The sequence below is a fragment of the Annulohypoxylon maeteangense genome (genome assembly GCF_022496945.1).
Source record: "Annulohypoxylon maeteangense strain CBS 123835 unplaced genomic scaffold GGS22scaffold_7, whole genome shotgun sequence".
NCBI lineage: Eukaryota > Fungi > Ascomycota > Sordariomycetes > Xylariales > Hypoxylaceae > Annulohypoxylon > Annulohypoxylon maeteangense.
This window is the reverse complement of record NW_025953254.1, coordinates 151821-167313: the sequence shown is the minus strand read 5'-3', so window position 1 is coordinate 167313 and position 15493 is coordinate 151821. Positions and strand designations below refer to the sequence as shown.

Sequence of the window (15493 nt, the reverse complement as noted above, 5' to 3'; positions counted from 1 at the left end):
GGGAGCAACCACCAGTGATTCAAAGGGCTCTTGGTTTGAGCCAGTTGGAACAGGGGCGTGCTGGCATTGACAATTTATCCAGTTACGCTACTCAAAGAGAGCTAAGGAACAGCATGGATGTTCAGGCTTCTTACAACTACGTAAAGAATGGACAATGGGCGATACTCCAGAGACATTCACGGAGAATTGGATGAAGCCTTATGCTGGAGTTAGTTATGATAGGGGGTTTATGATAGCTCAATATCAGTCTATCAATAATCATGCTTTAAGATCTTTTCGTGTTAATGGTGAACTAATAAGAGAACACTACCTACCTACCAAGTTATATGGTGTTGTGACTTTGCTAAGACATGAGATGTGAGTTTCTAACTAATGGTTAGTTAGATGAAAGGATAGTGCTTTTAATAATAGTTGGTCACTTATCTACCAGCTAGAAAGATAAGCTATGCTATAAAGCCAATACTACGTTAAATACCAAAGGATATGTCTACCAAAGGATATGTCTAGACTCTAGCAATGGAGTGTCAAAGCTTTACTAGGGGTGAAATTCCATCATCATGAGTAGAATGAGGGCTTTATTCACCTCAAACCTTCATGGACTCTAGAAACACTCTCTCGCATGATTGATTATGAATATTCATAGTTGCCGTTTGTGAGACTGAATGAATGAAGTCAAGATAGCATTCCCCCTTACCTAGTAGTATCTAGGTAGTCACGTGCTTTGTGGCTTGCGAAAAAGGGGCGCGCTAACGGAGGCGCTAGGGTTACTAACATTAAGTGGCGCTGTGGCTTTTCGGAGTTTTGTTACGCCTACCCCCTTTCTACCTAAAGGGTACAGGCAGACAGGTACACTATCTAAATCTCATCTACTTGAGTCTTGAGTTACCTTTTCGAAAATTACTAGAATTGATTCCTAAACTTCTCCAATGATAGCTATCATATTGAAGGAGTATATCTGCTATCTCATATCGGATCTCCAAGGATCCGTATATTTTTAGAACGAGTGGGCCACCTGCCTGCACCTGTCGTAATATTCGCTGTAGCTTGCTACTGTATTTGGTGGCCGCCGTCGCATTAGGACGCCTCATCCCTCGACTAGCCCACTTCGATGGGTGATTAGCAACTCAGCCGCACCGCAGCTTGTTTTAATGTCTAGCCGTTATTAGATTTGTTAAATTACATATTCATCATCACATTTCCTCTCTGTTTAATATATACCTCAAGAAGAAAAAGACCGTCGTCACGTCGAGTGTTCGGTTCAAGATGGGGTCAGTCCTTGAATCTACAGATATCAAGAATAAGCTGGAGGATCTATCTGGAGTGATCCTGAAGCCGGGCGAAAACCCATATAATGCGCTGATCGAAGCTTGTAATAACGACCCAGTTGAGTGTGCCCCTATCCCGTAGCTATCTTATGCAAGGAAACGTAAATAGCGTCAGGCAATTGGAAAGCGATACCTCTCTGCCAAGAATGTGTTATGGCTATTCATGTTTCCTAGACCAGAAGCTAATAGATGCCCAGGAAAAAATACAAGCATTGTATGCTGCGCATCGAGTCAGGCGCAATGCGCAACAGAGGGACAAGTTCCTCGCCTCTGACTACAAGGAGTTGATCATCGATCCATATCTCTTGCGACTAGAGAACCCGCAGATTGAGCCAGGCTTCGGTTAGTATTAGAATATGCCGGGCTGATGATGGAGATTCACGTTTCTCAAGTCAGAAACGGTGCCCTACTTGTTTGAATGAGTGCTAACTTTTGGTAGTATGTTATAAAATATGTTCTTAATATTATCTAGCCTGTATCTCATGTATTAGCCTAGAATGGCCCCTCGGTGAAAGAAGTGTCGAGCTTTCGGTCGGGATGTTAACATATAGCAGAAAGATACGAGATATTGCATGACCTTCTGGGGTCGGCCTCCGATTCATGTACTAGAGCTCGCGGAAGTGATTCAGGAGAAACTAAAAGCCGTTTCGTCAAGTAAGCCATTATTCCTTTCCAAGTCGAAATAAGGGGCTTGATGGCGATGGGGCCAATAGCATCCTTGCATCAACTCCTTTTTATTTTGATACCTGTCTATGTAACGCGCTAACATGATATATAGAAATATGGCTCATGCCCCTCCATCGCATGCACATAACCACCCTCGAGCTCGCCTTCTCCCGAACCGCCGAAGAAATCGAGGCGCTCAAGGAAAGCCTCCGGCCCGCCATACCGGGTATTGCAAGCTTCACGCACCGCCACCGGTCCCGCCTCGTGAAACCCATGATTTCGTATGATCTGTCCGCCTTCGCTCTGTCATTCCTCCCGGCTGCTGGCGAGATATCGCTCTCGCCCGCTCCCACAGCACCTGATGCCGTCGAAGTGCTTAAACAAGGGGATGGGTACACGTACCATCACCTCAGACGCGATGTGTGGGAGCAGGCGAAGGAGGCTGGCGTTACGGTCAACTCGCGGTATATAGTGCCGAGCGCGCATATCACGCTGGGAAGATACTTGACGGACGAGGATCATGCGACGCCTGAACTGAGGTTGAAGTGGGTTGATGCCATTGATGAGATCAATGCTTGGTTGGAGGCCGAGGTGTGGGATAATGCTGACTCGGAGCTGGTAGGGGAGTGGGTTGTTGGACAGGAGAGAGGCTTAGATGTCCGTGTTGGCACTTTGTGGTATGGTGGTGGTCGAACTGTTCAGATGGGCGAGGGATTCTAGATATTTTATGTTAGATCTTTGTTCGGTTATATTGAAGTTCCCTTAGATAGGTACCTATAGAACATTGTTCTTAGGGTTCAAGATCCTAAGCCATAGATAGACAGTTTCGAAGTCATACATACTTTGCAGGTATCTTAGAGATAGAATACAGCTGGGAATGCACCTAATGATGTGACTTTAGTGATTCCGGTATACCAGAAGCTTTGATAGAGCTATCGAAATTTAGTCTCATTTTCGGGAATGGGAAGTCACATTAGGGAAGGAACGAAGGACGCAGCTTGGACGCGCCCATCACACCCCTTTCACGCGCTCCTGCCGTCTCTTCGCCGGCTCTTCGCCGGCTCCCGGACCACGGCGAAAGACTTATATAGAAAAGTTGTCACCAACCTAGACATCCAAGAAGTGGCTATTACTCATGAATGGCGCAAGCATCTATGGAGTAGAAGTTAACTCGTCCCTCTCCCATTAATTTGGTACGGGGAAAACCCGGGTGCAAGTCCCGGTGGGTGCAAATCATTTTTTGGAGGTTTCGAGTTCGATATTATTATTTTTTATTTTCTTTTCTTTTTACATTCTCTAACCACCATTATCCTGGCCGGTATTTATCGTCCATAGCACACCCATGTACCTGATATCCCATAAAATTTATATTATCCCTCTACTATTCAACTACAATACATCCAAGCAGCCAAGATCTCTACACAAGTCAGATGTATCAAGACGACGGGAATCTATGGATATTACACCCAATATAGTAGATAATTCTTTAGGAGAGCTAGTTTCAAGAGTCAGCAATGTCACCAGAGTCAAGATTACAAGGTCAAAAGTCATAGATATCAACATGATCACAAAACTGAATGGCCAAGAAACATGATTAAGAGTGCTTATGGAGTAAACTGTAGATTTTAAGGAGTAAAGCTGACCTAAACCCCATGCCACGCCGAGGTTTTGGGGAATATCATGAGGACTAGAAACGGATATCACAGTGAAGATGCCAGGACCATGATCTTATTTCCGAATATCATATAGCCATTCATTACTCCAGTATCGTCACTTCATCCTAGCATTTATCACATACATGATGGCAGAATTCGTAAGAGCAGATTCGGTTCTGTTTTGACCTATCTAATGCTCTCAAACCGAGGATCGAAAGACTCCCGTCGCCAGTGAATGCCCGGCCATGATAAACCACCCTATTGCCCTAAAAGAAGTACGTGCAACGACATAAGTATGAGAAATGCGTTTAGAATACCAGGGCGGCACCCTTCGTCTTCTTGTCACCACTAGAAACCAGTTAGTACACACATAGCACGTTGATCATAGGAAAATCAGAGTGTACGTACCCGAGCTCGAAGTGCTTGCATCGCTTAAGCGCGAGTTGTAGCTTGGTCTTGCAAGCAACGCATTCTAATCGTAGCACAACCTTCTTTGTCGTCTTGGCCTTCTTGTGGAACACAGGCTTGGTCTGACCACCATAACCGGACTGCTTGCGGTCGTAACGTCTCTTTCCTTGCGCGAAGAGAGAGGCCTAGGTACGAGTTAGATATCGGTGGGAGTATACGGGTGTTGATCGTTGATCGGGGTCGACGAGGTCGGGCGCATAGGAATTGGTATGAACCTACCTTGCCAGCCTTGTACTGAGTGACCTTATGTTGGGTGTGCTTGCGGCAGTCCTTGCCCTTGCAGTAGGTCTTGCGGGTTTTCGGAATGTTGACCTAGATGAAATATCCTGTCAGCTTGCCATTGTATAGAATCGAATTGCAAAGTAAATCGTGATTGTCTGCGCCCAGAAACAGTCGATCGCAAGGTGAGGCAGTATTCGTAGAGCCAACATCGTCCGAATTCCTACATCACAGGGAATTGCAGGCGATAGATATCGAGTTGTTCATTGTCGCCTCAACCGTATTGTTCGTCTCGTGTCGTATTTTCGTAACTGTACCGTATCCTCCAAAGTTTCCTTCGCGAACGTTGTAACATAGCCCAACCATCGGAAATCGTGCAATTTATCTCCAGCAATAAATCTACGCGATTGAAAGCTGAATGAAAACATTATTTCACTTACCATTTTGACAGCGGTGATGGGGGCTGTGGTCTTGAAAGGTGTCGATGATTGATGTGTGGGAATAATTTCGTGGAGCTTTGCTGAAATCGATTTTTGCGCGGAATTGAGATGTGTGCGTGATAAGGGTAAACTACGGCTAATTTCGATAGAGGGGAAACTGCTATTATTATTTGGGACCCGGTAAAACCTGTGGCTGGTAAAAAACCCCAATCAGCCACTTTCTCGCACTAGCCACATTGTCGGAATTTTAGAATTACACTGCATCATGGATCATTGTTGTACCAGGGTGCCACCACTGACCTCAAACAACAACACAACATCAATTATTGGCTACTGTCGGTGAAGAAGTTGTTACTATCCAAGCTCAATGACTGGTCAAACGTGGCATACTATTCAATGCCGTCATATCCATATTTCTTGACGAAACTATGTATGGAACTAGATAAGGAATCTCTATTCTGCGAGCCCTACGATCGCCAAAACATCCCTGCGACGATATCCGACAGCCGGACGGCAAATCATATCAGCCTTTTTCTACCGGTTTTCTCTTCACATGCTGCCGCCACTAGGAGCGGTAACTAATAGGCTCACCGAACTCCATAATTGCCTTTATTCGGTCATAGGACATATTACTCATCTAAATGACTCCGTTCGGAACTAGTTTCGCAGCGGCAACGGACGTGGTGATCTCGTCTTATGCAATTAGATGCCGATCCCACGTCGAGTAAGTGAGTACGAGAACGGGAATACCCAGCCAGCTACAACGTTCATAGGCCAGCTTACTTGTACGAATATGTACAATAGTAATAGTACATAGTACAAGGATCAGAAGATAAAAATTTATCGAGATCTCGTATCGCCCAGCCATTGCTATCCAATTTGCCATCCTGGTAAATACCCACTGCCATCAACATCAACATCATCGTCATCCATCGGGTTTACGCCGTGAGACTACGGTGCCACCCCCGGGACAAGCCGTTGCGTTTTCTTCGGATCGGGCCCTCACCGCCACAGAGTTTCTGGACCTTCCAACGGGGCCTTACCATTGAATATGGCCTACGTCTCCATCATAAGTAGGCTTCGAAGACGACTTACTGGCAAATCTGCGAATCCTTGGCAAAGGCTTCAAAATTCTTAAATTAGAGGGCGTGGAGACTACGACCACAAATGCACCAATGGGACCCATCGCCGGCATTGCAGCCGGTTGATATCCACCTAAAAAGTTTTAAACTGCCATTTGCTATGCCCTATCAAGCTAAGTTCGGGGCAGTTGCCCACCGATACTCGGCGTAGTAAGTCTTCGTCCCTAGACTTGACCAATATTGACCGAGAGAAAATAAATACAGAGCCCGATAGGTTGTATCACTGTTACCCTTGCGGCATTGGTTAGTATTCGCGTAAATAGGGGGTGATTCCCTCTTGCCAGTGCTGGATGAAGTCACTCACTTCGTTCTCTTCTTGCTAAGTTTTCATAGCTGTATTATGTTCAAAAAAGACGATCCTTAATAAAGACGATTAACCCTCAATTCTTAGAGTCTGTCTATTAGCTATCAGCTGTGAAGCTTGCTGTCGTTTATAACTTAGACATTGCCTATGATGATACCAATACTGTCGTCGAGCTCATATTTATAGGCATACATACCAAACAATCCTTCCTGATGTTCGAATCCAAGGAAACCGACTTCCAGCCTGCTCACCATGGCGGCCAGAACCATAACTCGCCCTCAAGCTCATCCTCGAGTAACTCTTCAATTCACTCGGGGGACACAACAGAATCCATACGGCCGGCGGCGCGGCCCGATGCCGATGACGGGGAGCTAGAGCGGTACTCGACACACCAGTCCATGGGACCGGACATGCCAGTTGAACCGGTCGACTCGGTAGTAGATGTACCGGACGAAATTTACGACAGGCTGCCGCCGCATAGGAAGCTAGTCATTGTCCTCCTCTTGTCGTTCTGCTCGTTCCTATCACCTGTATCTAGCACATCCGTGTTGGCGGCGACTCCCGAAATAGCAGCCGAGTACTCCACGACAGGTTCCATCATCAACCTTGTCAATGCCTTATACATGCTATTCATGGGCCTGTCGCCTATGTTCTGGGGACCCCTAAGCCAAGTATATGGTAGAAGATTGGTAGGGCTTTCTTATTATCAATCTCGTTGAGATGACTAAAGAAACATATCCAGGGACGGCCTGTAAGAGCTAACATGTTTGACTATAGATAACTCTAATAACGGCCGTAGGGTTTCTTGGATGTAGCATTGGAACGGCGCTTTCACCTAACCTAGGGGCCTTTTTCGTCTTCAGATTGCTGACAGCATTCGAGGGCACATCATTCATCTTAGTCGGCGCTTCCGTCATTGGGTCAGCAATACCTTCGTTACCATTGAAATGCAACATCATAGTGTGACCAGACTACTTACTAAACCCCTAGTGATATTTACCGTCCAACGGAACGAGGAACAGCTACAGGCTGGTTCCTTTCCGGGACTCTAGTAGGACCGGCCCTCGGCCCATTCATAGGCGGCATCATCGTCACTTACACTTCGTGGCGCGTCATATTTTGGCTACAATCGGGGTTGGCCGGCGTCGCTGCCGTCGGGTCTTACTTCTTACTACCCGAGACCATCTACCACATGAAGATCGACGATCTCGTCGGCTACACCGGTGTTGCGAAGGCCAAGGTCGTGCTTGGCATGATCAGCCCTTGGCGCGTGGTACGGCTATGGGAATATCCGAACCTGTTTCTTACCGGCCTGTCGAGCGCGTCCTTGGTCTGGAATATGTATTCGTTACTCACACCGATCCGCTACGTCATAAACCCCAGGTACCATCTCACGACACCTATGCAGGGCGGTCTATTCTATCTCGCGCCTGGCTGCGGATATCTCGTCGGTACATTCGTCGGGGGACGATATGCGGACTTCGTGGTTAAGAAGTATATTAAGAAGCGAGGCGTTCGCATCCCAGAAGACCGCATGTACTCGGCCCTACCTTTCATGGGCATCGTAATCCCCGGCTGCGTCCTGATCTACGGCTGGTGCGTGGAGAAGGACGTCGGCGGCATCCCGCTGACAATCGTAGTACTCTTCCTTCAAGGTGTAGCGCAGCTCTTCTGCTTCCCGTCTTTGAATACATACTGTCTAGACGTGATGCCGGGTCGCGGGGCCGAGGTCATCGCAGGGAACTACGCGATGCGGTACCTGTTCGCGTGCGGCGCCACGGCCATCGTGCTGCCTGCCATCAACAACATCGGCGTGGGGTGGTTCTCAACGATCAGCGCGCTGTTCGTGTTCGCGGGCGCGGTCTGCGCCTACGTGTCGATCCGACGGGGCGGGCAGTGGCGGCGCAGCATCGACGCCAAGAGGAAGAGGAGAGCGACGAAGAGGATCCTGGACGAGAAGAACAACGACGACGACGACGGAAACCCCGCGAGGATTCTGGGTAGTCCGGCTGACTCCGACTCCGCGAGAGGCAACCCGGTGACGACGCCCCGAGCGCGCGAGAAGAAGGAAGAGGTGTGAGATCTTGGCGTAGGGCATACGCAGACACGGCAACGGCAAAAACATTAAAGAAAAAAATAGTCGTAATTAGAGTTGGCCGAGTATGGCCGTAAGCTAGCTAGCTTCTAGATCTATGTAGCTTAAAGTGATAGAAACTTAATACATACATGCATACGTGCGTAATGGTACATGCGTAATACTTTAGCAAGCCCGCGTGCGCTGACTCTTACCTGGGGAAAATGGAAGTGTGGCATACGAGTACGATTCTTACCCGTCCCTCGCTGCCTCGTCGTGGTGGTGTACCAAAAAATGACCACTCCTGAACGTTGGAGGCTGTGAGCGAGAAGCTTATGTTGGATCCTTGTACGATCTACTGGTGTCATCTCGCAGTTTGCCGTGATGGGATTGCTGCGAAGCTTCCGATAGGCCATTTTAGAAGTGGTTTGCTTACCTGATAGGGGGTCGTACGTACTATGCAGACTACCTGACTACCCAATATTTTAAAGCTTCATTTCCTACTGTTATACACGGGTTGGCCACGTAATACCCGTCGACTTCGACATGTTGGTAGGCGATCGTGATGGATGGCGGCAGTGTTTTTAGTTATCACACAACGGAATGCGGCCTTGACGTATGTAGTCCTACCAATGTTCGACTAGAAAGCAAGACAGGAGTTGGAAGATCTCATTTCACGTTATGTGTGCTCAATCACCTGTTCTGGTAGCAAAGCGCAATGGCTGTGCTGTATCATCTTGGATCAGCAAGCATTTCCCCATTGGTATTCAGCTGATCTTAAATATTTTGACACTTACTAGTCAAGCGTCAGAGAGGGACTCTCGTGGTCTTTTTTTGCGCTGTGATTTTTTTCCGAGTACGATTAATAAACTATTGCCAAAAATAACTTAACCGATAGCTGATTTGCCTTGGTGTTGATGTTCTCGACACCATTCCATATGTGCGCATGAAACAACTCCGGGATGCGGTGCACACATCGTTTCATCTTAGTCCGGACCGGATTTTACGGTCCACTAACACAATAAGACGGTTCGGAAGCGCTGCATGAGTCCCACATGATCGACACACACGGCTTTGTCCTGCAGTTCGTTCGACCGATCTGTGAGACGGCTATTGTCACTCACCTGCAGGAAGGGCAGAAGGGACATCGGATGGATTCTTGACGAGGATAAAATAAGCTGCTGTTAATGTGTCCGCATGGAACGTTCCGCTTCGCCATCCCACGTCATAATCGTCGATCATCTGGCCCGTTACCCGCGCGCCGGGGCTGACGCCAAGGGTTCATACACGGTCGGCTCTCTCGTGCGTGAGGATAAGACGACGACGGATTGAAAACCGACTCGCTTATAGCCAACAACGGAATTTCAGACGCCACAGCAAGCGCCGAAGCAACTTGCCCAGGAAGAGATTGGGATATTTCGCAATTGATCTTCGGGACTCTACAATGCTATACTAGCATAATAAGCGATGGAACAGAAGTATCAGTCTAATTTTGCGATTGGACAGCTTGTCCATTGTCGTACATGAGTTTGCCTCCAATTCGATTAATAAGTGGGAGCTGAATGAGGAAAAAAGGACATTCGTACCGAAAGGCCCGCAAAAACTTGCTACAGTACTAGAATCATGAAATTAACTTGTTTCGTATCTCGCTTGACGTGATTGAGTCTAGATTGATTTCAAGTTTTTCCAAGTCAATTGGCAATTCTATTATTCTAGCGATTTTTGAGACCTGAATAGTCGATGTCTAAACTCTCGTAGTTGTAAAATGTAAAATGTAGGTATGACGAAGAAATCAAGTGCGACTGGCTCTAATTAGCTTCTCTATGCAGCCACTGACTGCATAGTACGGAAGCCACTTCTAGAAGCAATTTCCCTTTCGAGACTAGAGGTTCATACTGACCCAAGATAGTAAAGAGGCGTACTTTCCTTGCACTTCCACACCTTAAAATGTCATATTGTCGTACAAGTCTAGTCCAATTCAAGCTGGATAACACTTTAGCGGCCGAAAAACCGTTATTTGTGTCTCAAGCCTCGATCCCACATCTCACGTTGTGCGTCCTTGGCGATTCATTCTCCTGGGCTGCTTGGCTGCCATGGTAGATTCTTGATTGCTTGGCAGATTCTTGGCGGTAGCGGGAGAATCTGGATACCTCCCAATTTTAGCGAACCCCACGATGATGTCGATCCTCACCTCCGCCCTATTCTTTTCTAGTATCTATTGGTGCTGTCAAGTTATTAAGAAATTGACAGCCTCATACCAAAAATTGACTTCCATCCTTGTGTGTCGTTTAATGAAAAATTGTTGCATTTTCAGATGACAGATAGCTGACAGGCAAAAAAACACATACCGTGTAACAATCCTATTAAAATTGAGGCGCGCAAAGTGGTGGTTTCACGACTCGAGGCGAGGTACAATCAGTTTGTGAAAGTGGTGATACAAATATACCTCACTTTCGAGCTAGTAGAAACATGTGAAGGAAAATTGAAAAAAAAAATCGCCAAAAAAAAACCGAAAGGTTGAAAATTTGCTTGGAAACAATGACGTAGGAACTCAACTCCTGTGACATCTATCCACTAGTAAGATGTTTCCACAGTTAGGGTTCTTTCATACTGTAAATAATTCATCACTGGCTGGCTGGAAAGAATATCCATTGTAGAAAGAGCTAATCAGGGGCAGTGCAGTTGGTTCTTTCAATGCGTGTTTCCGATGATGGATTTCATAAAGGTTATTTGATGAGAATCCACTGTCTGTAACGCTAGCGGCGACGATAAAACATGGGGGTAACATGGACAGGACCCGCTAACCTGCATATCGAGAGCTCCATCTAGCATAAAACCCCTATGTATTCCCCTGTACCCCTGTATTCTTCTTCTTCTTGGCAATGGAGCCTCATCCAGCTTTATTTCCATATCTAGCTGCCTTCCTAGGATTGGTATGTAAACATTTATCGAATACGACTCAAGAAAGCCAAGTAAAAGGTTGTATCGAAACAACTGGGAAATCAAGAAATATTCCATAACTCCAATTTCTGAGACTGTTTAGTGAGTCTCGGAGTATTCTTTTCGCAGGTCAATGAATGGCAGGTAGGCACATTTACCGCATCTTCATCAGGTTTACGAAAGCTGCGGTCATAAAGTTTCCATCGTCCCCATTTAGCCATTTAGCGGTATCTTGGGACCCAATTCACTCTAGAAGATGGTTCTTTTATATGCGGACTTACATGCCATACGCCTGTGGACTCGTCATACCACCACACTGCACATCACTTTTAAACAAAAAGGCTAGATTTGCAATAAGATCCTTGGCGATGCCGAGAGAGTTTTGTAGATAATGCATTAGGAGTCCCGGAATCCCAGTTGGGGACAAGCATCGTCACGGTCTGACCACAGAAAGAAGAGTGCTATGTATTAGTGTATTCTGTGTAGTATGTATCACAAGTGTATTTTATTATTATACTGTATTCTATTCTGAGTATTCCCACATTCGCTCCACGTTTTTTGAAATTCAATTTCATCAGTGAACCAGAAACAATTCCAAGAAGATCAACATCCCACGTCCCACGTCCCCTATTTTTCTCCTTTTCTTCTCTGGTCCACGGTTACATAACCAAGTACAACGGTACAGCAGGCACTTACCCATACAAGTCGTGCTTTCCTTGGCTCCCGATACCTAGCCGTCATTGGAACTGGAACTGGAACTGGCAACCAAGTCAAAGCAAACTCACGAGAGAAACGTCAACCACCGCACAACTCTTTCCTCCTCAACTTTTTCCCCAACCTTTTTTCTCTTACCTATTCCAATTTTTCTTCTTTCTAATTACTGCTGAACCAGAATCTTTCATCTCACCATCCAATCCTTCGCGAGTTGGCGTGTTTCACTAGATCACTGTCGGAACATCATATCACGCCAACTTCACCGTTCCTACAACCTACAGAACACGATACGTACCTTGTTTGGGAAGATCACTCTTTTTTTCCTCTCATCTCCATCTAATAATAATCCAAAGCCCTCTTTTATTCGTCCACTCACTCAACAATTCACATTGAATCCTTTTTCCTTATCCAATCTATTACCTGTCGCCGCCAAGCCTGATATCTCGGAATATCAAGGATCTGCAGCCAGCTGTTTTCTCAACTTCAGTCTGGTGTTTGATATACCTGTCACCGAATAAGCTAGATGGTCATAGGTGACCTTTGACGCTGGTAGGAAGCTGAATTAACGACATCGCAAAAGAGACGATTGCTCTCTTCAATTAATGTACTAAATTAGAAGATTGTCATTTTCGATGCTGAGCATTGATCACTGAGCTTCTTGGTTCTAGTAACCTCACGGAATATGGACCGGATATCTACTTACGTATCGAGGAAGTCTGGCTCATTTCCTAGCTTTATGGCTCGAAAAAGTGAGATATATCTACCGGTCACGACCAAGCCTCAACCTAAGTTTAGGGTAAAAGCGTTATTAGGTCACTGCCTCTATCGAAGAGTGGTGATATGGACTGTAGTGATAATCGTCTTGTTATCATTCACACTCTTCAACCCGAGGATTACTGCACGATCACGAGACGTATTCGATCTAGTACACGGGAGTAAGAGCGGGACTAAGACAGAACCTCATATCTCTGAGAGCATAGGCCTACAGAAGCAGGATGGCCAAGAGGACCGCATACAAGAGCTAGTAGAACAGGAAACGCCAGCGAGCGACTTGGAAGATCAGGAAGAAAAAAAGAAGGAGAAGGAGAAGGAAGAAGAAGATAAGTCCAAAGGTCCACATTGGTTGAAGTACAAACAGTGAGTAACATTCACAGTAAGAACTCAGAATTACTTACTAATATTCAATACGTAGTCTTGACGGATATTATAATGGTCTAAGGGCTCTTGTACCATTTTCAGCGTACCAGCCCGAATATCCTAAACCATCGCCTACAGGACAGGATTCTGAGCCTTCACCTATTTCTCTTCATTCCAAGCCTCCGCAACCTAGTGTATATCGACCTCATCCAGACTATGATTCCGATGAGTATCAGCAGACGTACGTTCCAGTAAAACGATGCTATATTGACGAGGACAACAAAATCCCTGCTCCAGACCTATATGCGTACAATGGTGTCCCGCAAGGTCAACCAAAGGCGGCTATCGGATCTTACGAAGCATTAGGCCTTCGGGAAGACGTTTGTTTTGATCGTTTTGGTCGCTATGGGCCATATGGTCTTGGATATGACCTGGAAGTTGGCGGGACGGGCGAGGCTCTCGACACTGAGCATGAAGGTAGTGAGACTGTCTGGGAGAAGACCGGCAGAATTAATTACGAGGGTGTCGACTGGGCTGCTGCGCAAGAGCGATGCTACATGGCCAACGAAGGTCGATTCTTCACTGGTAACGAAACCCGAGATTTCGAGCTAGCCCAAGCTGGTCGTCAAAGGATGGACCGAATTGCCATCGTGATACGAATCTATGTCGGCTTCCAGTGGACGAGCCACGCCCTTCTCAACTTCCGCGCCATGATTAATGAGCTCAGCTTAAGGTCAGGTGGCGAGTACGATATTCATTTTCTTCTACACGTTCGTGATAACAACGCACCCATCTGGGCCGACCCATCGACAGTTCAAGGTATCCTCGACGTCAACGTTCCTCCCGAGTTTCATGGACTCTGCACTCTTTGGTCAGAGGCTCAAATGAAGTTGTATTATCCTGGTAACTTTGGCGAGACCTTTGAGAACCCGTCGAACGGTGATATTCATGGTGTTTACCGGTCCGCACACATGCCTCTTCAGCACTTCGCGATGATGCATCCTGAATACGCGCACTTCTGGAACTGGGAAATGGATATGCGTTGGACCGGATCGTATTATGAATTGTTTGATAGACTGGGCAAGTGGGGCGCGAAGCAAAGCCGTCAAGGCATGTGGGAGAGAGCAAGCAAATATTACATACCTGGCCTACACGGAAGTTGGGAGAACTTCACAGAACTTGTCGAGCACGAAACTCGGTCATCGGGAAAGCGGCCGATTCTAGGACCGGTGGTCTTTACTGGAAAAGCTGGTCTAGAAGATGGTGATGTTTTCCTACCGTCAAGCTGCGCTACCGGGTCGGACATGGCGCAATGTGGCGTTGGCGAGGATGCGGACCTCATTACACTTAACCCACTTTTTGATGCCGACCAGTCTGGTTGGGTATTCGCTGGTGACGTAACTGGTTACGATAAGCAGTACCAGAAGCCACCAAGAAGGTGTGCTATTGTGACTGCCTCGCGTTTGTCGCGCCGCTTGTTACGTGTAATGCACGAGGAGACGTGGCGCTTGCATCACAGCATGTTCAGCGAAATGTTCCCGCCTTCTATGGCATTGCACCACGGCCTAAAGGCCGTGTACGCTCCTCATCCAGTGTACTTGGACCGCGATTGGCCCCAACAAGAGATTGAAAATGCCTTCAACGGTGGTCGAGACCACACTTCGGGCGGCCATGGTTCCCCATTCGACCTGACGAACGAGCATAACCATAAAGGGACAAGCTGGTACTATAACAGTGAATTTGCTGGGTTGTTATGGCGTCGATGGCTTGGCTACGCTCAAATGGATGGGAGAGGCAAGAATGGCGGTCGCGCCGGCGAAGGCACCAAGAGAGGCGGACAGAAGGAGGAAGAAAACCCGAAGAACTCTGGACGATTATGCCTGCGCAGCATGCTAGTACACCCGATTAAGTGGGAGAATCCTGCCGAGCAGGACTAGAAGTAATATTAATATAGGAGGTCAGTTTTCTTTTATACAAAGTTTAGAGGAGCTTATCAAAGCACGACTATGGCCAAAACCAGACGGACACATAGAATGGGACTACTGGAATCATGGCATCAAAGGAACAAAGTCCTATGAGGAACCATTCATAATGCCCGGTACAGGGTACCACGAGGCAATGGCATATTAGGGGCGTTCGCATATGAGGAGTCCGGTGCGTCAGTTTTACCACCTGAAGGTCGTTCGTCAGAGGCATCGCGCACGTTGAGCAGGTCGTTTGAGGAAGACCGGCTATATTCTTTTTGGGTTCGACGTGTAGCCCTTTTTGTACATTCATATGATGCCGACACTGAACATGAACCATTTGCGCAAGCGTACTTCCGACGAGGTAGAGACCCAGAATCCGATGTTGCGCGGAGTTAGTTGCCTGACATAATGGAGGAGATGTGCAGTGTCAACTGTATGTATA

General features: G+C 46.9%; 4 protein-coding genes and 1 non-coding gene across 5 annotated transcripts; 4 read left to right on the top strand and 1 right to left on the bottom strand.

Annotated features, from left to right (window-relative positions):
• Positions 1–874: 874 nt before the first annotated feature.
• Positions 875–2842, top strand: GGS22DRAFT_161025 (RNA ligase/cyclic nucleotide phosphodiesterase). Its single transcript, XM_047961021.1, has 4 exons — positions 875–1383; positions 1523–1666; positions 1880–1979; positions 2104–2842. The coding sequence occupies exons 1-4, from the start codon at positions 1264–1266 to the stop codon at positions 2709–2711; spliced, it is 972 nt and encodes a 323-aa protein (XP_047819313.1). The 5' UTR covers positions 875–1263; the 3' UTR covers positions 2712–2842.
• A 297-nt stretch (positions 2843–3139) lies between these two features.
• On the top strand, positions 3140–3222 carry GGS22DRAFT_t62. The gene has a single exon. It is a non-coding gene; the product is annotated as a tRNA-Gly (tRNA).
• A 370-nt stretch (positions 3223–3592) lies between these two features.
• On the bottom strand, positions 3593–4844 carry GGS22DRAFT_161022 (zinc-binding ribosomal protein). Its single transcript, XM_047961020.1, has 4 exons — positions 4774–4844; positions 4334–4426; positions 4055–4239; positions 3593–3994 (listed from the first exon to the last, which is right to left on the bottom strand). The coding sequence occupies exons 1-4, from the start codon at positions 4774–4776 to the stop codon at positions 3955–3957; spliced, it is 321 nt and encodes a 106-aa protein (XP_047819312.1). The 5' UTR covers positions 4777–4844; the 3' UTR covers positions 3593–3954.
• Positions 4845–6045: 1201 nt separating this feature from the next.
• On the top strand, positions 6046–8299 carry GGS22DRAFT_199774 (MFS general substrate transporter; the record flags this gene model as incomplete). The annotated part of the gene is made up of 3 exons (XM_047966339.1): positions 6046–6908; positions 6997–7139; positions 7210–8299. Exons 1-3 carry the CDS (start codon positions 6432–6434, stop codon positions 8297–8299), a joined length of 1710 nt encoding a protein of 569 aa, XP_047819311.1. The 5' UTR covers positions 6046–6431.
• Positions 8300–12629: 4330 nt separating this feature from the next.
• On the top strand, positions 12630–15021 carry GGS22DRAFT_179366 (uncharacterized protein; the record flags this gene model as incomplete). Its single annotated transcript, XM_047963674.1, has 3 exons — positions 12630–12882; positions 13015–13084; positions 13140–15021. The coding sequence occupies 3 exons, from the start codon at positions 12630–12632 to the stop codon at positions 15019–15021; spliced, it is 2205 nt and encodes a 734-aa protein (XP_047819310.1).
• Between the last annotated feature and the right edge of the window lie 472 nt (positions 15022–15493).